General features: G+C 39.9%; 1 protein-coding gene and 1 long non-coding RNA gene across 12 annotated transcripts in view; one reads left to right on the top strand and one right to left on the bottom strand.

Moving 5' to 3' along the window:
- MAST4 (microtubule associated serine/threonine kinase family member 4) overlaps positions 1 to 25,475 on the top strand; it is a 296,950-nt gene that overhangs the window by 264,952 nt on the left and 6,523 nt on the right. For all 11 annotated transcript variants that reach the window (XM_030512637.1, XM_030512641.1, XM_030512640.1 and 8 more), the window contains 14 exons: positions 585 to 793; positions 1,501 to 1,639; positions 2,753 to 2,885; positions 3,605 to 3,770; positions 6,784 to 6,885; positions 10,858 to 10,980; positions 11,225 to 11,337; positions 13,218 to 13,345; positions 13,448 to 13,677; positions 15,437 to 15,637; positions 17,432 to 17,661; positions 19,412 to 19,534; positions 23,887 to 24,023; positions 24,646 to 24,824. In XM_030512637.1, coding sequence (XP_030368497.1) covers positions 585 to 793; positions 1,501 to 1,639; positions 2,753 to 2,885; positions 3,605 to 3,770; positions 6,784 to 6,885; positions 10,858 to 10,980; positions 11,225 to 11,337; positions 13,218 to 13,345; positions 13,448 to 13,677; positions 15,437 to 15,637; positions 17,432 to 17,661; positions 19,412 to 19,534; positions 23,887 to 24,023; positions 24,646 to 24,824 — 2,213 coding nt within the window. The remainder of the gene's footprint in view (positions 1 to 584; positions 794 to 1,500; positions 1,640 to 2,752; positions 2,886 to 3,604; positions 3,771 to 6,783; positions 6,886 to 10,857; positions 10,981 to 11,224; positions 11,338 to 13,217; positions 13,346 to 13,447; positions 13,678 to 15,436; positions 15,638 to 17,431; positions 17,662 to 19,411; positions 19,535 to 23,886; positions 24,024 to 24,645; positions 24,825 to 25,475) is intronic.
- On the bottom strand, positions 2,131 to 15,504 carry LOC115619786. The gene is made up of 3 exons (XR_003995126.1): positions 15,270 to 15,504; positions 9,678 to 9,680; positions 2,131 to 2,143 (listed from the first exon to the last, which is right to left on the bottom strand). It is a non-coding gene; the product is annotated as an uncharacterized LOC115619786 (long non-coding RNA).

Genomic DNA, 25,475 nt, shown 5'->3' with positions numbered 1-25,475 from the left:
CTGATGACCTGCCCCTGATATGGATCGATGCTGGTGTCAGGGACTGAAAAAGAACAGAATAGTTAGTAACTGGCAACAAGGGAGCCACCCCATCAAACAACTTGGAGCAAACCTCATGAGAAACCTGTGACATGTTTTAAAATCTCCTGGATGGAGTCTGAGTCATAATTATCTGACAACACGCTTACAGAATAAGCATTTGTAAGAATGATTTTATAACAATGTGCCATAGCTGGGTTTTGTATATAATCCTTTGTTGATGGAAACGCCCAAAATCTGTCTGAGCTGAGAGCATTTGCTGTATCTGTTGCTTGCTTTTGGGACACAGGGCAGGGGGGAGTTTGGTTTTAGTTTGTGTACTAATTTTTGTTGACTGAGATGCGTCCTGATTATAAAACAAAATGAGCTTTGTAGCCATTCTGTAATGTCAAAGGCAGGTCAACTATGTTAAAGAAAACGTAAGCCCTTTATATAATACATATGCAGTTTTAAAAAAAAAATTTGTAAAAAAAGAGTTTTAAAAATACGTATTTTAATAGTTGTTTAGAGTTTTTCCTTTCTCTCCCTCATTTGAACTTCTTTAGTGCGGTTTATTTTGTGAGACACAAAGAAACCAGACAAAGATTTGCCATGAAGAAAATTAATAAGCAGAATCTCATCCTCCGAAACCAGATCCAACAGGCCTTTGTTGAGCGTGATATCCTGACATTTGCAGAAAATCCATTTGTAGTCAGCATGTATTGCTCCTTTGAAACAAGACGTCATTTATGTATGGTCATGGAATATGTAGAAGGTAAAGTGGCTGTCCTATTTTCGTTTTCTTAACAACAAGAAAGAGAAATAACCTTTATGGTACTTGCATTAGAAAGGCTTCCTTGGGTCCTCTGTACTCTGGCAATACAGATTTAGGATCTAAATCCAACAGCAAGGTGCCTTTTTTCCAGTCATCTTCCAGAGGGAGCTTGTAAAACACTTGAGCTCCAGCTATAATGGGAAATAACTGCTGTTTGAATAAGTTCCTCAAAGACTGTAATCGTAAGTGTCCTAGTGTTCAGAGTTCATGTGGAAATGCTGTTTGCTTTTCTGGAGTTGAAATTTTCATTAGCACATGTTGGAGTATTTGTGGTAGTTATTTTTACAAAGGAAGAGGGAAGAGGAAGCAATTTGAAAAGGTGCTGATTCTGAAGGAGACAGTGGACAGAGGCAGTGCAGGGCGAGATACCCAGCCTATGGTTGTGTGGGGTTGGGGTCTTTTGCCCCCTCCCCCTGTAGCAGCACAGACTTTATTGGTTTCCAGTTGAACCCTTGAACTGCTCACTCCCAGCTTCACGCTGTTTTTCCAGTACAATAGTTGGTATGGTTACATGGTCAATTGAATCATTTGACTGGAAAATAAACATTTGTGACTGCAGTTTGTGTCTCTTTCTGCAGCACATGTGAGTTACACTGATACTCCTCAGAATTTATAGGTCATCTGGAACATTTGTTCTGTTTCCACAGGTGGAGACTGTGCTACTTTGATGAAGAACATGGGTCCCTTACCTGTAGACATGGCAAGGATGTACTTTGCAGAGACTGTTCTAGCCTTGGAATACCTTCATAATTACGGAATTGTACACAGGGATTTGAAACCAGACAAGTACGTATATAGAATATACCCAAAAGAAAACTTTGAAATTATTAGATAAAATAGATAAAATATCAAAGGTGTAAACCTCCTTGGAATGTACATGAAATGTTTTGTTGATTTTTGTTTGTTGGGGTTTTTTAAAATTGAGAATGTTATGTAGATTTACAATTTCTGCACAATATTTGAATTTTTCACTGCCTGCAATTACAGAAAATGTGGGTTTTTTTCCAAAAGAGATCTTTCAAGTTTTCTGTCTATAAGATGCAAGAGATAACAGAGTAGCGCAAAAAAAAAAAAAAGTTTACTCTTCTGGCTGAATGTAGAGAAATTGATTTTGCTCATTAAAGAAAAGATCTTTGTAAGTATGCTTAAAACACTGTTTTAAGACTAAGTATCACCAACTTGCAGATATTTGCATATATGAAGACAAGATTGCCCAGATTGGGAAATGTTTCCTATTGCATGGGTTTGTTTGTTTGTTTGTTTTTTCCAATGTTGAGAAAACTGTTGCTTCTATACAAGTAAATAACATTACAGCAAGTAGCTGCAGTAAAAAGTATGGTAGTTTCAACTCTTTTAATCTTCCTTGTGTTCCACATTTAAAGAAAAAGAATTGGATCATGCTTCTTGAGTGACAATACCTTCATAGCATGATACTTCAGGCCAGTGTAGTATTAGTTACTGACTAACTTAATACCTGAGAGTTTTTTTCAAACTAATGACCCACAGAAAATGCTCACCTCGCTTAAAAAGCAACATTTATTCTATTCTAGGTCTTTCAGATGATGACTGTTTCTTTTTCTTAAAAACATACAGCATTCGGCTCTCAACACTTGTATGGTTCTATAAGATGTTGTGCAATTGCATATGAAAAAGTCTGTTTACATTTGATAATAGTAACAATCTGTAACAATAGTAAAAATCTGTAAGACTCAGATTTTTAACCTGTTTATTTTGTACCTTGTTAAATTACTTTTCAAGCTGTCTTTATATTTTTGCAGTGCTATCAAAACATTTTCCTCTAATAATAATAATAGTAATAGTAATAATAATAGTAGTACTAATCAGCACCACATAATGTTGAATTGTATCACAGTAATTTCAAATCATTCTAATTTACAGTTTATTGGTAACATCCATGGGCCATATAAAGCTTACAGACTTCGGCCTGTCAAAGGTGGGGCTAATGAGTTTGACTACCAATCTTTATGAGGGTCATATTGAGAAGGATGCCAGAGAATTCCTTGACAAACAAGTAAGAGACAGCCTTTTTTATTTCCACATTGAGTGTTCAAATGAAATGATGTTTTGCAAGTGGAATCTACCACAATACTGTATAAACTGTTGTTATTTCTGCATTGGTGTTCCAGTTGTGTATGTTAGTTACTTTTATTGATACCCTGCAGATTATTCTGAACCTTTTTCTTTCTACATTAGGATCTGTTAGTAAGATGAACACCTAATTGTGTGCAAGTGAATCTGTGAGAGAAACAAATGGAAAACTGTTTTTAGAAGGAATTCAGGAGTCTCAGCAGAGTACTTGTGGAGCTCATTATGCATTGTACAACCAAGGGTGCTAAAATCCGTGCTATGGCCCATTTGCCTTTATGCATGCCTCATTACCATTGCTCACAATCTGTTCACTCTAAAAGTTACTTAAGATAAAACCATCACAACTTTTGTGTAAAGATAGGAGTATGTTTAAGTTAAATAAAATACTTGCCGTGATGGATTTCCATGTGCTAAATTCGAACTGTCCTTTGCATGACAGATACGCAGATGTTCATTATGATTCCTGTAAACATCACTAGGTCATTCTAAAAACGTTAGCACTTACTAGAAGTCAGCAGACTAAAACCTCCTGAATTCCTTTTTTCCATGTTTCCGTATTATTTTATGTTTCAAAAACTGTCAGTGATGTGACATAGCTCAATTAGACTTGTTTTACTAACACACTTATTTTGTTTATTTTAGGTCTGTGGTACACCTGAATACATAGCTCCTGAAGTGATACTGAGACAGGGTTATGGAAAACCAGTGGACTGGTGGGCTATGGGAATTATCCTTTATGAATTTCTAGTTGGGTGTGTGCCGTTCTTTGGAGATACACCAGAAGAGCTGTTCGGACAAGTAATCAGTGGTGAGGATCACTGTAAAAAAACCCCAGATTTCTCATCTTGCTGTGAAACATGTCAATTTCTGTTAATAGTAAAGATATCTACAACTTTACTGATAGGCTAGGTTTTCAAGCTAGTTTTGCTTAAAAGCCCCACCAGTATCATGGTATTGTATTAGCAGGTTGCTGTCAAAGCGATAAGAATAAATTTGGTTTAAAAGCTGAGCTTACAATATATTGTTGCTAAGTACAGACGTGCAGAAATGCACTGGTTAAGCTGCATTGTTTGAAAAACAAAAGCAGTGTTAGTAGATAATAGTGCCACTATGGCACAGTGATTTCAGTCTTTAGCAAAGAAATTATACCCAAGAATAAATGGTTAAAATAAATTTGCATAAATGGGAACATGCCTCATGGCACAATGAAGAAATTAACAAAGATGTAATAAAACCCTAAAACAAATGTCTCCCGAATAATAAATAATGGGAAAGAGAAGGAAACAAATTCAATTCACAGATTGTAAATGATTTCATTGGTGATTGCTGTAGTGTAATGTTATTTCTGTAGCAGCTGTTCTTCTTCCATTTAAAATTCAATAACCTTTTAGTTCTTAACCTCCAAGCTGACCCTAAGTATTGTTATGTGGCTTATGGCAAAACTGAATGATAATTAAACAGAATTGTTTACTATCCTACCTGCTGTTTCCATAGATTTCCCAGATGTATAGATGTAGAGGGCCTCTGTTCATGCCAAGAGTTTGACAGAATGGCACCTCTGTTACTGAGTATTTCCCAGTCTGTATATAGTCTGCTTAAAATGTCCAGTAGCTAAGACAAAACCACCAAACAACAAACCAAAACAGCTGTCAAAAAAACAGCCCAAACAACAACCAAAAAACCCAACAGAAACAAAACTGACCATACCTCTGGTTCCATACTCTCTAAGAAAATGAGAATGCAACAAATCCGCTTTTGTACTTAAGGAGACACTCTGTCATCATCTCACTTTCCTCTATATGTGAAGTTGAAAGCCAAACTTGCTTGTAAACTGTAATGGAATGGATTTGTGTGTTGCCTCTAGTATATGACCTCTTTATGCAACATCTAAGCTATTCATGGATTTATAACCATGTTGTTTTCTGATGTGATACGCCAAGGCCTGAGTGGCAAGGAGAATCAACTGTTTAATTAACGCAAGCAGCAAATGCTGGCTTTGTTCTGAATGCCTCACGGCTGCGATGCATATTCATGCTTTGTTTTCCAAATCAAATTTAAACTGCAGTGGAAGCTGTAGGCAGGCAAACATGGAAATAACTCATGTTTTTATTGCATTTCCAGACACATGCACATGTGTTTTTATCTTTATGCTCTCTGACTGGAAGAAGGGGAGGGAATAGTCTAAAATTAATGACAACATTTGCACTTTAGACTTTATTTTGCATGTGGTAATAATTTTAAATTTTGGAGAACAAATTATCATGTGTTATAATCTAGCTGACACTTATGTAAATAACCTTATCTGTTTGAATGTGTCCATTTATCTTCCAGAAATTGTCTGCAGAAGTGTATGTTTCTAAACCTGATCTGTTCCCACTGGCTCTCCAAGCCTGTTGGTCAGCTTAGTTCCTGTTTTGATACTGATTTGTCAGTTTCTCTTATTTTAAATATCCTTACTTTCTGAAACCTTTCTTGCAGCATCTACAGGAGAATTCTTTTGTTGGTTAAGTTTCCTATGCTAAAATATTCAACTTGTATTCAACTGTAAAAGCTGTGTTAAAGAGCTCAGTTCATAGCCTGGACTTTTATTCAGTTTTTGTGGGTGAAATTCTATAATCTACTTTAAAATCTTGTCCCCTCATATTATACCTTGCTCTTTCTTCATTGCAGGTTGCCTTCCCTGCCCCCAAGTTGTATAAGCTGTCCAGACCTCAGTATACGTAAACTTAGATGCTTAAAATGTTAGTTAAAATAAAATGTTAAAAATAGTGCTTCAGAAACAGGTTACATTTTATGCCTCTTATTTCAGTACCTTTCCTTAAACTCTGAAATACGGCGATTAAACTTGTGTGTAGCTTCTAGTGGTTGTTTCTCCAATTACGATAATTTTAAAGGTAAAATCTAGATCATACAATGACAAAATCCTGTATTTCTTGAGCATTCTGTTTCTCTGATGCCAAAATCCTTTTACCTCTTAAAAAACTTCTGCAGAGTTTTGTCTAAATCTGCAGTATATTACATTTTTGGAGGCAGCTTCTGATAGAAATCAGACGAAACTTGCTGTGTAATCTTGTTATAAAGTTCATGTTCGTATTGAAACTAGCACAATTTTCCATTGTTTAATTTAAATGAAAGTTTGGCAGAATTTTTTTTTTTCAGCCTTACATGAATACTTAATATCTTAATATCTTGGGCTTAATATCTTGGTTGCATGATTTAGGTCCAACTTGCTATGAAGTGCAAAAGCCTTAGTGGTAGAAGAGTCAGTAGAGTGAGGTGGTTTTCCTCTGAAGTACGCAGCACTTGGAAGAAAACTCCACTGGCATGTATCTCTCCAGAGCAGAGTCCGATACTTTGGCCCTCAGTCATGGGAATCCGCTAGCGTTAGAAGAGAAAGATTGCAGGTGTGAGCAGTGACGGCTAGGTCAGGTCAGCTGTGTCCATCTTAACAGCAATTTCCATGGAACAGAACTAAAATTTCAACCATGATTTGGGTGGGGTGGCCAGGGAGAACGGACAGCATACAAGTTTTGCTAGTATTTTGCAATAGTTTTCCATGAGCCAAGCATTCCTTTATTCTGTTGTTAAACACGGTTTGGGGTGAAAGGATACTTCTGAGGAAAATGGGAACATACGTTCCCATAAACAATATGTTTATGGAGTTGGTATAGAGAGTATGAAAATCAGAAGTAATTGGTATGCAAGAGAGAGCAACTTGAAAAGTTGCCTTAACCCAGCTTTACTGCTAGCTTGCTTTCGTAGTTTCTGCTGAATGTTGGGATCAGACTTCAGTGATAACAAACAACTTTCTGTTTTGCTAGATGAAATCAACTGGCCTGAAAAGGATGAAGCACCACCACCAGATGCCCAGGATCTGATTACCCTGCTGCTCAGGCAGAATCCATTGGAAAGACTGGGAACAGGTTAGGAGGCCCTATTTTAAATTGTTAGTGTGCTGCAAATATTTTATATGTTCAGCATTGAGAGCTTTTTTTCACCTATTTGTTTTGCTCGGGAAACATCTGTCAGGACAAGCAGCATGACAACATGCTGTTATAGCAGATGATGATTGTCCTGAATTTGGAGTTTACATGTATGTGGTCATTTGCAATTACTCTTCCCTTAATTCACTACATAAACCAGAAATTTTTCAAAGACCCAGTTAGCTGTTGTATAGTGTTCCTTCATGGATACAGCATTAAATAACTAAACATAGAAGTAGAGAAGGGGAATCACTACACAACTAATGCTTCCTTTTGCAGAAGTATCTTAGCCTAGCAAATCAGTTCCTTCAGGCTTTAGGGTGGATGATGGGTACTCTTAACTAATTGTTCAGAAATGATTGTCTGAGGTTGTGTTCTGAAAGGTCTTCTTGTCATTCAGCAAGCGCTACTGCCTTGCATGAAAAAGAACAAAACTGAAAGTGTGAATGTTAAGGAAGTAAATGGATATCAGTGAGGTCATAAGCTGCCACCTTATTCCCCTGTGGTCATTCAGTGCTGTGCTCATTCCATTCCATTGAGAGGTTCTTCTCTCAAATGGAATGAGCGTGTGGTATTAGGAGCATTGAGCCTGCTTAGGCTAATGAAAGCGCTGTACATTACTGTAATAGAGTTTGTTAGTTGATGGAGCAGATTTTATCTGGGAATTGGATGAGAGGCACTAATGAAGAATACTGCACATGATTTTTAAAGTGTTAGTGTATGGAATCCCCAGTCATTGACAGCCATTCCACTGAGGAAAGCACTACATAAACACATCAAAAAAGTCTTCTTATGTAAAAGAGCCTGAAGGTAAAGGTATAGTCTTATTTATAGTGAACACTGTATGCCATGAATGGAAATACATTGGGATGCTAAGGAGACCGAGTGGCAGGTTGAATCAGCATGAGAGTACTTGGAAAATTGCTGGCAAAACTGAGTCCAGTGTTCAGATTGTGCTCTGTATTTTTAGAACTAAGATAAACAGGAGCTTTATAAATCAGTTTGTAACTGGCCTTACCACTGTCACTTGGGGGGAACATGTGTATAAAACCCAGATCCCAAGTACTATTGACGTGGTCCCACATGACAGGTCTTCCTTAGGGACATGACGACGTGACTTGAGGGAACTGCATGTCTCTTGTTCCCTGAGAGTCTGGGATCTGTGTGAACAGCCCTTAGACTTCACTGTAACTGATGGTCTGGAACAAGTGGCATCCAGCGAAGTTTTGAGTTCTCCATTGCCCTGTTTTGAACAAGAGTGAAGCAGATATCACGCCCTAGTCAGCTTCTCGCTGCCTGCTTCATCTGCTACAAAGGGCACCGCTGCCAAAGGCAAAATAGCGAGCCACAACTAATTCTATTCCTTTGTTTTACGTATAATCCTTTCAGGCGTTGTTGTTTCATTGCCAGAATGATTTTTTTCCTGGTAAACACAGTGTTAATTCAAGATGGTGAGCCTCCATGTGAGAGGCTGGATCAGAAGTAGGTTGCAAATTCTGCCTACCTTGCTACAGCTGGTTGAGAAAGTGAATTGGCTAGAATGAGGCCGTCTTAACTACTGTGATGGTCAGTGCCACCACATGGAACATCTCTTCAGTGGCTGATTTCTTTCAACTGTTTGTGGTCTCTCAAGAGCTGACAGCCTGAAGAAGGAAATCGGGCAGCCATTTCTTTGAAACACAAGAGGGGTGTTTAGAAGCCACAACAAAGTTGTTCGGTTTTTTTTAATGTTAGAAACAACTTACAGAAACAGAGACTGCAATGTGACGGGTCCCACAGGGGCACTGGAAAACAGCACTGTTTATCCCAGGCTCCACCATGCATTTCAAATAACAGCGCTGTCTATCTAATATGTATTAGGTAGCTGCATAACATTCCATGAAAATCCTAATTGTGTATTTGCTCAGGAGACCTGAGTGGCATAGTTAAGTTGAAGCAAGAGAGATAGATACTACACTTGTTTTGAAGAAGGAAAATTACAGAAAAGGGACCTCTTTGGGTTTGAGGTGTCTGATACCAATCAAGAATTACACAGTTCTGATGTAATATCCCATTACTATGCTTAAGAGAAATCTTCATTCCTTGGCTAGTGACTTTCAATGAGATGTGATTTTGGTTTCTTTCAGGAATATTTGGGTTTTTTTACTTTTTCCCTGCTGCAGTCAGGAAAGCAAAGAAGCAACTTAGAAATCTTGAGACTGAGTTGGAGACCAGTCCGGGAGACTTGAGACTTTTTCAGTGGCTCTCTGCTGATTTAGCCTTGGCATAACGAAGCTTACATGCTGTATCAGTGTAGTGGGTTGATCTTGGCTGGCCACCAGGTGCCCACCAAACTGCTCTATCACTCCCCCTTCCCCCACTGGACAGGGATGAAAATACATGAGAAGATTTGTAGATTGATAAAAGGACAGGGAGAGATCACTTAGCGGTTAATGTCACACACAAAACAGACGTGACTTGGGGAAACTAGTTTAGTTTATTGTCAATTAGCAATGGAGTAGGATAATGAGAAATAGGAACAAACCTAAAAACCCCTTCCGTCCACCCCTTCCTTCTTCCTGGGCTCAACTTCACTCCCAGTTTCTCTACCCTCTCCCTGTGAGAGAAGGTAGAGGCACACAGGCACAGGGAATGGGGATTGTAGTCAGTTGATTACATGTCTCTGCTGCTCATTCCTCCTCATACTCTTCCCCCATTCCAGTGTTGGGTCCCTCCCACAGAACACAGTCCACCAACTTCACCAACATGAGTCCTTCCCATGGGCTGCAGTTCTTCATGAACTGCTCCAGCGGGGGTTCTTGCCTGAGGTCACAGCTCCTGCCAAGAGCCTGCTCCAGCACAGGCTTCCCACGGGGTCACAGCCTCCTTTGGGCATCCTCCTGCTCTGGCGTGGTGAATTCCATGGCCTGCAGGTGGATATCTGCTCCTCCATGGACCTCCATGGGCTGCAGGGTCACAGTCTGCCTCACCATGGGCTGCACCAAAGGCTGTGGGGAATCTCTGCTCCAGCACCTGGAGCATCTCTTCCCCTCCTCCTTCATTGACCTGGGTGTCTTGCAGAGTTGCTGCTCTCACGTAATGCTCACTCCTCTTTCTGACTGCTGTTGTGCAGCAGTTGTTTTACTCTTTTGTGAATGTGTTATCACAGAGGCACTACCAGTGTCACTGATGGGCTCAGCCTTGGCCAGCGCTGAGTCCACCTGGAGCTGGCTGGCATTGGCTCTGTCAGACATGGGGGAAGCATCTGGCATCTTATAGAAGCCTCCCCTGCAGCTCTACATTACCAAAACTGTGGCGCATAAACCCAGTACAATCAAGGTGGCATTAATTCTTGCTGCTGCAGGTTACCTGTTCAGTTTTTAGAATTAAATTAATGCTTGTTAATAACACACTTGCCCAGCCCCCCAGGACAAAAGTTCCAGTATTTCATTGTGTTCTTATAGTTGCTTCATAACTTGAAACTAGTTTAATTTTGTAACGTGCATTGTAACAAGAAGGGAGTAATCTATAAGAAGATAAATTATAGGGTATTTCCTATTAAGAGTCATTTTCATTACTTTCCAACTTGTACTTACTCATCTAATACACATACTTACATTTTTATGACTACTACATCTTATGCTTCTGACTGAAGTGTCACTGACATATGATAATCAGTATATCCAGAGAAACAAATGTTGAAAGGGGGAAGATGATAAAGCAATGCAGCTGCTACTAAAGAAACGGCTACAACAGAACAGAGACAGGGAGGTGCTCTGGTAGGTTTGGGAGATTCTAGTGGAAATGGCTAGTAGATGTTACTGCCGAAGGACTAAGGCTTTCCATGATAATTTACATTTTTTTGGCCAGGGTTTGTTACCATACCAGAGGATGTGGTATCATTTGCTCAGTGTTTTTCTCTGGCTCCCCCAGGTGGTGCATATGAGGTAAAGCAGCATCAGTTCTTCAGGAGCCTTGACTGGAATAGTCTCCTGAGGCAGAAGGCAGAATTTATTCCACAATTGGAGTCTGAAGATGACACAAGTTATTTTGACAGTAGGTGTTTGATGGTATTTAAAAAGCTGTGAAGAGCACCTTGTTTAAGTAATCACTGCCTTTGACTTTTGGTTACTGCTTTGAAAATGTCTTTCATCAGAACCAGTGGCAGCTTGCACTTTCACTGGTGGTTTGACATTTCAGCAGTAATAATCTTGGGAATGAAATTACTCTTTCAGTTAATATTAAGCTTGGTACCCCTTCTTCCTGATAAATTCACATACTTTATTTCCATTGTCTGTAGCTCGTTCTGAGAAATACCACCATATGGAAACTGAGGAAGAAGATGATACTAATGATGAAGATTTTAATTTGGAGATAAGACAGTTTTCCTCATGTTCACACAGATTTTCAAAAGTAAGTAAAAATTGCTGTAATATTATTATGTATTGTCTAGGTAAACATTTTACTGCTTTTAGGAAGTTTGGAAACTATATGGAAGAAATATATAGGGCATTGTTTCTTCAAGAAATGTTAACCGAAACTGAGCAAAAATTAAGTGAATACTACTAAATCAAAACATGGGATGATTCTATGGGAAGTTATCTCTTGAATCCTTAGGAAGGTAATAGAAAGTTATATAAATAGGTTGTTATTTTTCTGTAGCAAATTTATAATAACAAAAGAGAGATTTCAGAGGAACTGTTCTGTTAAATGCTAATACATGTTCATTATGTTGGTTTCCGTGTATGCATTTTGCGTGTTGCTCCAGTTGTGTCCTAGGTATCTAATTAAATTACATTAGACTGAAAAGAAAATCAGAGTAGTGCTTAGCATGAGATTTGGTCATGGAGAGATGTGGGTTTGAGGGAGTGATTTGAATGCTAGGAATTGAAGGTCAAGCTGACTGTCTAAAGGGTAGTATGCTTAAGCAGTTGAGATGAGGGCTAATTATTGCTGGATAAGGGATGCCAGGAGTGAAAGAGTGGACATGCTCGGAAGGCTAAATTGGCAGAAAATAATGGAAGTGGAATACCTAATAAGCATGCTTCTAGTCTTAACATAGCATCCAGCAGTGATTTTCAAAAGCCTTCTATTTAAAAACGTTTCTTTAACTCACTTTAGGGACTGTTTAAAGGTATTTGGAAAGTCTGTGTTTGTATCTAGTTTGTCCTGGGTTAGGTTTTAAGGAATTAGTGCGTTTTCTGCTGGCTTTGCAGTAGCACATGCATACTGTATCTGTGATAACATGGAAGAGCAGAGACAGGAATCATGGATGTAGTTAGCCTCGTTTGGTGTAGACTCCTCATTTTGACTTTGTGTGTTTCAAAATCAGATATTGGTAAATGACACAGTCTCTTTGGGGACAACTTGGACGAGTAGTGGGCGCAAAGTGAAGCACAGGAAGTCCTGTCTGAAGACAAGGAAACACTTAACTGTGAGGCTGATCGAGCACTGGCATAAGTTGTCCGGCGAGGTTGTGTAGTCTCCATCCTTGGAGGTCTTCAGAAGCCATATGGACATGGGCCAGAGTAACAAGCTCCAGGTTGACCTTGTTTGTGCACAGAGGAGTTGGGCGATATGACCTGCAGAGGTCCCTTCCAATTTCGTTTTGTGATTCAGTGGACTTCTGTCCTTCTGAAAGCTCTGTAGCACCGTAATAGTTGGTTTGTTAATGTCATTATCTCATTGCATCTCTAGCTGTGCCTCTCAGGCTGTAGATATACAGCTGACAATTTCTGCGTGCTGTTTGTCAGCTAAGCAAACAACAGACTTCAGTGATCAGTTTATTTTTTCTAAATCCTTTAGCCAAGTATTTTTTAACTCACTCCGAAGTCAATTCAGGTTAATCTTTCAGTTTTCCACACCTGACTGGTAGACACTATCTTAGAGTTAGGGCTTTTTTACCTTGATTCATTTTATGGTTGTGAATTAACCCAAGAGGTGCATTATCCTGGGTCTTAGAGACCCCAAGGCTATGGATTTTGTTTGTACTCTCTTGGTTCACACAGTGAAATGAGGAGAAGGCTTATGAATCTGTAATGAGAATAGATATTATTCACGACCCTGTACATGAGGAGGAAGAAAGCAAAATAGGAAAGCATTTTAAGAGCACAAACTTGGAAATTTTAAAAGGCTCAAGAAGCTTGAAGTTTGCACTCTGAAATACTGTGTAAGTGTTTAGAATCACGGAATCGTTGAAATGTGATTTCCTGCGTCTTTTACTATCAAATATATCAGCAATGAGTTGGGGTTTTTGTTTATTTGTTGATTTTTTTTTTTTTTGTCTGTAATAGGTTTTTAGTAGCATAGATCGAGTTGCTCAAACGCAAGGTGAAGAAAAGGAAGACGTAGGAGACAAAACGAAAAGTGTGACGTTGCCTTCTGTGGAATCTTTAAGCTGGAGTTCAGAATATTCTGAAATGTAAGTAGAAGGAGGTGCTGGAGGCGGTCCATGTCCTGCTTGCCAGGTAACAGGCCTCCTTATCTCGATAACTGCATGAGAGTTTGTTTATTTTTAATGCAGACAACAAATATCTACATCTATCTCCTCTGACACTGAGAGTAGCAGGCAGCGACATAGCTCTGGTTTGCTTCCGAAATTGGCCATATCTGCCGAAGAACAGGATAATTCTGCTGGCTTAGTAGGACCCCGGGAGGAACAGGAAAAGCCTGTATTTGTGAGTGAGGAAGTAGTGCAAGACGAACCTGAAGTAACCACTCCAGCAAGTACAATCAGCAGCTCCACGCTGTCAGGTAAATCACAGTGACATTAGAAATAATTGTTTAGCAGTAGCATTCATGGATTTAAAAGGTATTTCAGAACTGCTTTAAAAAAAAAAAGAGCCATCCTAAGAGGGTCTGGTTTGGGCTGAGGCTCAAGTTAGTAAAATCTCGTGAAAATATGTGTGTGAAATTTTCAACTTTTTTGGAAACACCAACATTTGGAGTTACCCCACAGAGCCTGGAGGGCTTCTTGGCAAGTGAATAAAACAGTGGCTTGAGCATTGAGCCTTTGCAGGATGCTTCTGTGGAGAAAAGGGGTCTTAAATTCCTTAAGCACTTAAAGCGTTATTTTTATATCTTTTCTCACTGAAGTTGGTGTTTCTTTTTTTTTTTTGAGCACCCTCAAATTGGTCCAATGGACCTGTATTACTGTTCTTTAAGACTGTGCTACACCATGATGTGTTTTTAATGAAGACATCTCAATGATACACACTTTTCAGAATTGGTAGGGTTGTCTTTGACTTGTGGAACTCACTTTTGTCATCTAGAAGGGAATGTTGTAAACCATTGTTTACTTAATTTATTTGCTCTATACATCCCTCTCCCAGCTCAAGTATTTGCATGCATTTCAGTAGGATCCAGGGCCCTACCATCTTGCTTGGCTTATACTTTCAAAAGAGAGCTTTGTATAACTATTTGGCAGATCAAGGCATATATCAGTTTCATGATTGTCCATAAATAGGTTCCAGTTACCTTCTCTACACATTTACCTGTCTTCAGCTTACTTCTCTTTTATATCTCACTGAGTTTTCTCAAGATAGCCCTTTCTATTCCCGTATTCCTGATTTCCCTTGTAGTTCGGATTTTCCGTCCCCTTCCTCCTCTCCCTTTCTGGGAAGATAAATTTTCTCAGGCTCATCCAGCTGTACAACCATTTCCATCTCCTTCCCTTGTCTAAAACCTGGACTCTGCTGTATTCCAAGTCTTGCTCACTACGTGCGTTACAGTGTTGGCATTAGCACAGCAGTCACAGTGATAACTCAAGGCATGTGATCCTCTTCTGTCACTTCTGTCACTTAAATATCACTTACACTTAAAAGTAACTTCATTTTTCTGTGGTCCGTTAGCAACAGGATATTCATATGGTCATATTCATATTCATATGACCTTAAACTAATACTAGGAATTTCTATGCTGTGTCTTCGAGCAGGCGACCTACCCTTGGTGTGTGTTACACGAGGCCTTTATGGTTTTTTTCATTGTTTGAAACATTGTTGTCCTTTCTCCATTCAGTATTATTGAAGTTCATTACCTATGCTAGACTAATACCAATGTAGTTATAATGCTGAGTTTAGTGGTGCCAGGTATCTTTCTGCTGTGTGGTAGAAAACCACCAAAAGAATAAAAGCAAATGATAATAATTAAAAATAAAATTATGCTCAGTGTTTTAATGATTTTGGAAAACTTGTTAAGCTGATAGCAACTTATGTAGGATTGGAGCCTTTCGTTTACTTCAGGAGGAGTTCATGTGAAAGATAAATGTATGATTAAGTTGGTGAGTGCTGCATATAGAAATATAAGACTTGCTTCATTTTTAGTCACTGAGTACAAAAAACTGTTACTTCATTTTGTTAACGTTTATTCATTCTTGAGTGCAGAAAAATTACTCAGATTTCTGTAATGTTGTTTTATGAACTCGAAAGAAAAAATCCTATGTCACAGTTGTACCATTTCTCCTCCCTGACCCCCCGTTTTCCCTCAATGTGTTTATCCTTTCTTCTTTGTATAGTTGGCAGTTTTTCAGAGCACTTAGATCAGATAAATGGAAGAAGTGAGGGTATGGACAGTACAGATAACTCCTCAAAGCCACCCAGTGAAGTTGCATCTCACGTGGCTCGCCAGCGATTAGAAAGCACGGAGAAAAAGAAGATCTCTGGAAAAGTCACAAAGTCCCTTTCTGCAAGTGCTTTGTCCCTTATGATCCCAGGAGGTAGAGATAAATCTTTTTGTTTGAATTGTTACGATTTACGCATATCTGATGGTGTATGATGTAAATGCAAGATTTTGGAGAGGCCAGGATGAAACAAACACTTTTTTGTTTCTCTTGTTCACATGCATTACTAGATGGTACAGTCTTGTCAGTGAGTTACAGTGGTCACATTACAGCTGAAGGACCTTCTCTAACAGGCAAAAATACAGCTTTGTGGTGACTACTTTGTGTTCAACCATGTGCATGCACAACAGGATGCAGGATTCAGTCCTTGACCCATCATACAATAGGGATGTAGCTTCAGTTTTAAGTAGTTCGCTATATGCAGCTCCAAGAATAGCTGTTTGTTGCAGCAGCACATTCAGCCTGAGTAGGTCTCTCTCTTTTCCCATAAGGAAAGGTGATAAGCCAGAAAGATTAGCTCAGAGGAACATGATATAGACACGGGTAATTACACAGCCAAGAAACACTCAAGAGTTACTCATCAGTTTGTACTCTAGTAGTTCTTTCACACTTGTCAAGTAAGAATCACTAAATTCAGAGATGATACATACTGAGTTACTTCCTTTCAGTTACTGAGTTACTTTCTTTCAGTTTAATCTCAGAATTGTTCTATAAAATACAGGCCTTAGCTTTGCTTACACCTCAAATGTTGTCATCATATCTATATTAACCAAAATCTTGTATATTAGCTGTACCTGCTGTCTAAAAAACCTACCTTATTCATATTTATCCATGACATAAACTACAGCAACAGATGGCCAGTGTTCCTGACCTGAGTCATATAGCTGAGAGTCACAGGGCATGTCCCAGACACAGTAGAAGGCAGAGGGGGTGGATCTGGGCATGTTTCAGAGCTAGAAGGTGACAGTGACGGCCGCCCTCGGGGCTTGGCTGTGGGATTTCAGCATTAACCCAGTGATACTGATCTCTGGGAGCCTCTGATGACTCACATTCAGGGAGTAGTGCCTCTGCTGTCAAACTGTGTCTGCCCTCACATGACATGGCTTGGCACGGAACACCAAACCTGGAATCTTTCTGGGCTGCATTCCTTTGCAGAGCTGTCACCCTGTTACAGTCACCAGAGGTATGTTTTATGCTGCTGCAGTTGTGTTTACATTTGCACAAGCATGAGCACATAGTGATTTCAAAACAGTGAAATAAAATGAAGCTGTAACTGGTACTGTTGTTGCAAGAAATTCTTGTGGTCTTACATGGTATAGCAGAATGTAGAAGTGGAGGCTTGTTATAAGCATTGAGTTACTGTCCTATATACCAGTATGTGGTTTAATTACAGTAGTCTTTATCTGTATGTATATATAACTGAAACAAAAAAAGAACAACAAAACCAACACAAACCAAGCAACCCCAAACTCAAACTAGTGCTTTATTTATCACTGCTGGATGATTGGGGGATGGTTTTGGATGTACTCCTCAAATAATATCTGCTACCAAACTCTTACTGTTTTTTTTCATGAGTATTTGTTAGGAAGAGGCTGAATTGTTCTTTGAAAGTTAGCAATGAATGAGTTTCCTTTCGAAAAGGAAACACATGTAACAAGGTAACCCTTGCATTTAAAATCCACTTTACACTACAGGGAAAGAAATTTAGTTCTAAGATCTGATTGTTGGTTAAACAGGTAGGATAAACACTGATGGAGAAGGAGACTGCTTATTCAAAGACAGTGACATTTTGATATAAAGATGTCACAAAATTAAGCAAATTCCGTGTTCTGTGTCTGTATTCATGTGTGCTCTGAATGTGCTTTTAATAGGCAGATTTTTTTCTTCCAGATGTGTTTGGTGTTTCTCCTTTGGGAAGTCCTATGTCTCCTCATTCCCTGTCATCTGATCCTTCATCCTCCCGAGATTCATCTCCCAGCCGTGATTCATCGATTGCTGCTCCAAGTCCTCATCAACCAATTGTAATTCACAGTTCAGGAAAAAAGTATGGCTTCACCATCCGAGCGATCAGGGTTTACGTGGGTGACAGCGATATCTACACTGTACATCATATTGTTTGGGTAAGATAATACATTTTTTTGCTTATATTCAGCCACAGAAAACTGTAATGATGAATTTTCTTTCGAATTTTATACCTATGGTATGTTTGTTGACTGTTGCTCTGTAAATCATGATGTTGGGTCAAACAATTTGCTTAGAATGAAATTTCTGCCTGTACGCAAGGCTGGTGTTGACTGTAGGGACAACACAAGCTACCATATATGATGCTGCTCTTCCGCATGATTCTGCATTTTCCCTTTTGGAAAGTTTGGCATGTCTAAGTTCAAAGTGCTGTGGCTTAGAAATCCAAAGGGTTGGTACAGCCCCATTATTTTGAGGGCAGGATCTGCGCAGCCAGGAGGTGGTAAACCGAAATAGTTGAAATACACAGGGAGTCTATTAAACTGCGTCAATTAAGGGATTAATGAAATCAACTAGACACAAGTAGACAGATCTCAAGCACTGACTTTCTTTTGTGTAGGAATGTGTAAGTCACTTGGAATTGTGAATGCTTTTGAGGACTACGCATAGGAAAGAGACTTGACTGTCTCGAATAAATCGAGTATTTTTCATTCTTTCTTCACAACTCATTTCAAGTGGGAGACAGTCTAAAGGAAAACACAGAAATTCTTTAATTGGTTTTTAACCTCTTTAATTGTAAAATAAATACATATTTATGTAAATGCATACGGATTTTTATTTTATAATTGAGGTTGATAACATTGTGTATTTTATATAGTTTATATCTTATACATACATAAATATTATTGCGTGCGTGTATAAAATATTTCAACTACCTTAAAGTAATTTTGAAAAATTGATTACCACAAATATCAAAAGCTTTGAAGTTTTGTACAGTGCTTTGTTTTAAGTATGTATTGTAGGTTTTGAAGTAGCAATGCTACTGATGTAGTAGTGTATTACTCATTTTTAATTCATGTTGTTTACCTCTCAGACCTATTAATCCATCAAGAACATTGAATATAGAGGAAGGGGTACATTTGATAATGGAATAAATCTAAAAATTCGTTTTCTTGCCACTGGTGTAGCATCACCATTAGCGAAACGAAGACAATAAAGTGGTACACTGCAGTAAAAGTGAAACCTTGGCTTTTTTTGAGACACTATAGGTTTCTTGGGGTTAGCTCAGTAAGCACTGTAAGCTTCACTGGTGGCTGCATGCCTTAGAATTCTTCAATCACAATAAATTATTTAACCTCCCTTTCAGAATAATTTCAAATTCAGTTTGTTTTGGTCCTTTATCACCTTTGTGATGTACTGTTTCCTCTAATGGGCAGCCTGGTGAATTTGAACCAAATGAAAGCAATCCTTAACTGTATGGTGGAGTTAATTTTTACCATGATTAGGGTACTTCATATGACCACTGTGTTAATTACATCAGTATTTCTCAGTGTCACATGCTAAAAATCTTAATTCAGTTATGACATTTTGCCATGGGAAGTGAATCACCCCTTCTCTGTCATGCATAAAAACTGGCCTGTTATACAGATCTTCCGTAATACCAGTGGCAACGAGCAGTGTTTCAGTGAGCTTTGAAACACCCGATGTAAGTATAAAGTTTGAGTAGGGTTGTTGATGGTGAAATGGCTGGTCTGATTTTTCTTCTTCCTTTATATAACTTAATGTCCGTAAGTTTTCTTTACTGCCAGCTTGTTTAGAAGGAGTTGATTAAACAAAGCCTGATTTTGAAAGTATGAAGGTTAAACAGGGGTCCATTTTGTGTATATTCTTTCCATCTCTGATTTCCAGAATGTGGAAGAAGGAGGTGCGGCTTACCAAGCGGGTTTAAAAGCTGGAGACCTGATAACTCATATCAATGGAGAGCCAGTGCATGGTCTTGTTCATACAGAAGTCATTGAGTTGTTGATAAAGGTAACTCTTGGACAACTGGGATACAAAAGTGCTTCCTGTTTTGACCAGGGATTGAGGGGTTGTGTTGATTTCCTTCAGAGATTAGTTACTGGGTTTTATGGTTGTTCAAGTACAAGCTCTAAGGTACTATAGCAAGCACAGATCTGGAGAAAGGTCAGTGACTTCATATATCCTGCTATGATTTGAGTTTTTACGCAACAAACTGGCACTGCTGCTGAAATAGCTGAAGTACATTTGAGGCAGTGACACAAAGAGATGTCTCTATTTCTCAAAAAATTTGTCATTTTCAGGCACTTTTTTGAATTCCCCCATTTTCACTAGGTAATTCAGGCTTTTGATGATGAAGCTACTTCTTATTTTCTCCTTTTAATGTGAAATCAATGATGAAAAGTGGTAACAAAGAATATGAAATATTTCTTGCCTACTGTACAGGAACGTGCCTTTCATAATCTTAAGGCCCAAAAGGTTTTTGTCTCATATGTGGCCAGAGATGTCCAACAAGAGCTGCTTTGTTTAATGAAGTTCTGGTCCTCCAGTTGGACTTTTATGAATAATCTATCATATTTTTCTCATGTGGAGTTTTCCAAGATCTGTCCTATTAGAAAATGATAGGTTTTCCTTAAAAACAAACAACCCCCCCAACTTTTTTAATAAACAGCAGTGTCTTAGCTTTTTGCTGTATCTCATCATATTGCAGGTTTTATTAATTCTTTTCAGCGTAGATGAACGTAGCTCAGAATTATTTTAGACAGCTGTATATTTACTTCCTATATTATTAGTTTATGGTTACAGGCAGGGCTTTGCCTGTGAAGGGGAGTACTCAGTTATAACAGAAGACTGGAAAGCAGTGAAGTAATGGGGAAATAAGAAGAGCTGAGAAAAGATGCATAATACAATTTTCCTTAAGTCTTTTTATTTTACTTCTCTGAAACCAGGAGAAGCTTCCAAGTTTTTCAATTTTATAAGAGTGTAAGAGAAAATTCGTAATTTTAGACGGTTGGGTGTGCAGTTGTTTTCTGTGTCATAGAATCATAGAATCATGGAGTAGTTAGGGTTGGAAAGGACCTTAAGACCATCTAGTACCAACCCCTCTGCCGTAGGTAGGGACACCTCGCAGTAAACCATGTCGCCCAAGGCTCTGTCCAGCCTGGCCTTAAACACCACCAGGAATGGAGCATTCACAACTTCCTTGGGCAACCCATTGCAGTGCCTCACCACCCTCACAGTAAAGAACTTCTTCCTTATGTCTAACCTGAACTTCCTCTGTTTAAGTTTGACCCCATTACCCCTTGTCCTACCACTACAGTCCCTAATGAAGAGTCCCTCCCCAACATTCTTGTAGGCCCCCTTCAGACTGGAAGGCTGCTATGAGGTCTCCACACAGACTTGTCTTCTCCAGGCTGAACAGTCCCAACTTTCTCAGCCTATTTTCATACGGGAGGTGCTCCAGCCCTCTTATCATCCTCGTGGCCTCCTCTGGACTTGCTCCAACAGCTCCATGTCCTTTTCATGTTGAGGACACCAGAACTGTACACAGTGCTCCAAGTGAGGTCTCACGAGAGCAGAGTAGAGGGGCAGGATCACCTCCTTCGACCTGCTGGTCACGCTTCTTTTGATGCAGCCCAGGATACGGTTGGCCTTTTGGGCTGCGAGCGCACACTGAAGCCGGCTCATGTTCAGTTTCTCAAAAACCAACATCCCCAAGTCCTTCTCCGCAGGACTGCTCTGAATCCATTCTCCACCCAACCTGTAGCTGTGCCTGGGATTGCCCTGACCCAGGTGCAGGACCTTGCACTTTGCATTGTTGAACTTCACAAGGTTGGCACTGGCCACCTCACAAGCGTGTCAAGGTCCCTCTGGATGGCATCCCTTCCCTCCAGCGTATCAACCAAACCACACAGCTTGGTGCCATCGGCAAACTTGCTGAGGGTGCATCAATCCCGCTGTCCATGTCACCGACAAAGATGTTGAACAAGACCAGTCCCAACACCAATCCCTGAAGGACACCACTTGTTACACTGGTCTCCAACTGAACATTGAGCTGTTTACCACAACTCTTTGCATGCTGCCATCCAGCCAGTTCTTTATCCACTGAGTTGTCCATCCATCAAATTGATGTCTCTCCAATTTAGAGACAAGGATGTCATGCGGGACAGTGTTGAACGCTTTGCACAAGTCCAGGTAGATGACATCAACTGCTCTGCCCTGTCCATCAGTTCTGTAGCCCCATCACAGAAGGTCGCTAAATCGGTCAGGCAGGATTTCCCCTTAGTGAAGCGATGTTGGCTGTCACCAACCACCTCGTTGTTTTTCATGCGCCCCAGCATGGTTTCCAGGAGGATCTGCTCCAAGATTTTGCCAGGCACAGAGGTGAGACTGACTGGTCTGTAGTTCCCTGGGTCTTCCATTTTCCCCTTCTTGAAAATGGGGGTTATATTACCCTTCTTCCAGTCATCAGGAACTTCACCTGACCGCCATGATTTTTCAAATATGACAGATGGTGGCTTAGCAACTTCATTCGCCAGCTCCTTCAGGACCCACGGATGGATTTCATTGGGTCCCATGGACTTGTGCACATTCAGGTTCTTAAGGTGGTTTCAGACCTGATCCTCTCCTACAGTGGGCCTAAGGTCTTCATTCTCACAGTCCCTGCATCTGCATTCCAAGACTTGGGTGGTTTGGTCAGAGCATTTGCCAGTGAAGACTGAGGCAAAGAAGTCATTAAGAACCTCAGTCTTCTCCAAATCCAGGGTAGCCAGTTCTCCCGACAGCTTCTGGAGAGGGCCCACATTGTCCCTAGTCTGTCTTTTATTTGCTACATACCTATAGAAGCCTTTCCTGTTAGCTTTCACATCCCTTGCCAGATTTAATTCTAACTGGGTCTTAGCTTTCCTAATCTGGTCCCTGGCTTCCCGCAATATCCCTGTATTCTTCCCAGGCCGCCTGTCCTCGCTTCCACCTTCTGTAAGCTTCTTTATTCCCTCTCAGTTTCCTCAGCAGCTCCTTATTCATCCATGGAGGTCTCCTGGCCCTCCTGCCACACTTACTTCTAGTCGGGATGCAACACTCTTGAGCTTCTAGCAGGTGATCCTTGAATATCAACCAGCAGTCTTGGGCCCCCCTGCCCTCTAGGGCTATATCCCATGGAACCTTACTAAGCAGGTTCCTGAAGAGGCCAGAGTCTGCTCTCTTGCATACCAGGGCAGTGAGCTTGCTGCATGCTCTTCTCACTGTCCTGAGAATCTCGAACTCAACCATCTCATAATTGCTACAGCCAAGGCTGCCCTGGAGCGTCACATTTCCACCCAGTCCCTCCCTGTTGGTGAGCACGAGGTCCAGCATGGCACCTCTCCTTGTCGGCTCGTCCACTACTTGCAGGAGGAAGTCTTCCACACAACCAAGGAACCTCCTGGATTGCTTGTGCTGGGCTGTACCGTCCCTCCAGCAGGTATCAGGATGGTTGAAGTCTCCCATGAGGACAAGGGCCTGCGAGCATGAGGCTGCTCCTGTCTGTCTGTAGAGCGCTTCATGCACAGAGTCCTGATCAGGCGGTCTGTAACAGATCCCCCCAGTCATGTCCCCCATTGCTGTTCTCCCTTTGACCCTGAAAAAGAGATGCAGAAAAAGAGAAACATAACAACCCTTCACACTACTTAAAAAAGTAAACTTAAAATGAGAAATTGTTGAATGTGCTGTATCATGAATTAATTTGGGCTATTGGAATTCCTTTGAAAAGAAGTTCACTGTTTTGAAATACAGTGTTGGGCAGGATGTATGGATTTTTAAAACATAATACAGATATTTCCAGTTTGTTTTATTGAGTCATCTGTTCAATCAAATGGTCCTAAAAAGCTTAATTATATTTGTTATCTCTTTTGAATCATAGAATGGTTAGGGTTGGAAAGGACCTTAAGATCATCTAATTCCAACCACCCCCCAAGATAAAAGAATTATTTGAGATTGATCATGTCAAGTTCTCCGTCATCATTGTAACAGTTGGTATTCTGAGGCATGAATGGCACGTGAATGGACCACTGGGCAGTGACAGCTGATCTTTGTGGCAAGCTTTCTGCAGAAACTTTCATCTTTAAAAACTGCAGTCTTGGTCTTCTCCTGTATAGCTACAATTACTGGAATTTCTTCTTGTCCCAAAGCTGGAATGGAGGAAGTGTAGGAGATTTGACAAGATTAAAGAATTGTTCAGTCATCATTTATCTTGATGTAAATTAAACTGGCAGTGCCTATATAGGGCTTTGTACACTAACAGTATTCATATTGGTGGCGTAGCTTCAATTTAAGGCGAAGTTGTCCTGTACTACTCACACTTAAAGGTTCCTCCTCCGTTTTGGCAGAGTGGTAACAAAGTCTCAGTAATGACAACCCCTTTTGAAAATACTTCAATCAAGACAGGACCTGCCAGGCGAAACAGCTGCAGGAGCCGAATGGTCAGGCGCAGTAAGAAAACCAAGAAGAAAGAGAGTTTAGAAAGGTGAGTAGCGCGTTTGTCTTGCGTTTACTCGTGTGTGTATACATAACAGTTAATATAAAGTATGGTTAATACAGTTCTCTCCCTTCTCCATCCTTTTACTTTCTTCTGTGAGATCCTATGGTTGTAACATGTCCTTCCAACCCTGTTTTGCCTAAACTAGATCTATTAAAATAACCCCTAAAAATTTTATGTGGCACACTCATAGATAAGAGGAAGAAAGTAAATAACTGAGGTTGCATCTTAATTTGGTTTATCTTTTTGTACTTATTCAATTAAACTTCCCAGTGCTAAGTTTATGGGCATTTTTAGTTTGATGATACACATAACTAGTAGTTTCTACATATTCCTTCAGTTTTGGTGGGCTCTTAAATTAAGAAAATTAAGAGCTATACTCATAAGGAGCTAACTATTCTTCTGAAATACCGTGAGTAAATTTTAGTACTGATTTAGTTACAATATCAATCCCACCTATTAGCAAATTAGGGTATATTCTAAACATCATCCTCTACACTGTGGTTGTTTGCTTTCTGGGGTAATAGGAGGAGGAAGCAACATCAGTTTGTAAGAGTTTTGCCTGAGGTAATAGTATCTTCTGATTAATGCTGTGCTCTTCTCATACTAGGAGAAGATCTCTCTTTAAAAAGCTGGCCAAGCAACCGTCTCCTCTTCTTCACACCAGCAGAAGTTTCTCCTGCCTGAACAGATCACTTTCATCAGGGGAGAGCTTGCCTGGATCTCCAACCCACAGCTTATCTCCTAGGTCACCAACCCCAAGCTACCGCTCTACTGATTTTCCATCTGGTGAGTGTAAAGGACTGGAGAATAAGAGGAGAAGGACTTGAAGTGTATTCTACTTGTGAGCCCCCCAGATCTGTTATACTTTGCTAAGAATAGTCAGCACTGACAAGCATAATCATTGAACAGCTGGTTTCTGTCTGGAAAAGGGTAAAAGATTCCTGATGGAAAATCAAAGGTGTTTTCATGATACAGTAGCACCTAAAAGGCTGTTAGGTTTGTCCTAGAGTTTAAATCCAAATCCAGTGCTATAAGTTGAGTAATAAACAATGCAAGATCAGAGTTGCCTAGGAAGGGCTGATTGATAAAAGAATGAAACTGGGGAAAAAGTTGCTACATAATGGATCTAGCATGGGCACTCGTGAATGCAGATTTATTGCTGAAAAGATAGGATGGATGCTGAAATATGTATTTTTCTAGCTCCTAAAAGTCTGCTGCTTTTTCCTGTTTTATTTCTGACATTATTTTAGTGTGTACTAAATGTGACTGCTGTTATATGATCCTTTGGCAAAGATAAATCATTTGGAAAGCCTTGATGATTGCTTTGAAGTGGCAGAAAACATTATCTATTCTTTTTAAATAGAAGCGGTAATTTAAAGGGGATGAGGAACAGAGGGGGAAAGAGACAAATAGCAGCGTAATTGGGTTGATGAGGGG

The sequence above is a fragment of the Strigops habroptila genome, chromosome Z, assembly GCF_004027225.2.
Source record: "Strigops habroptila isolate Jane chromosome Z, bStrHab1.2.pri, whole genome shotgun sequence".
In the NCBI taxonomy this organism is placed as follows: Eukaryota; Metazoa; Chordata; class Aves; order Psittaciformes; family Psittacidae; genus Strigops; species Strigops habroptila.
The sequence above is the reverse complement of the archived record's forward strand: the minus strand, read 5'-3'. Positions and strand labels throughout refer to the sequence as shown.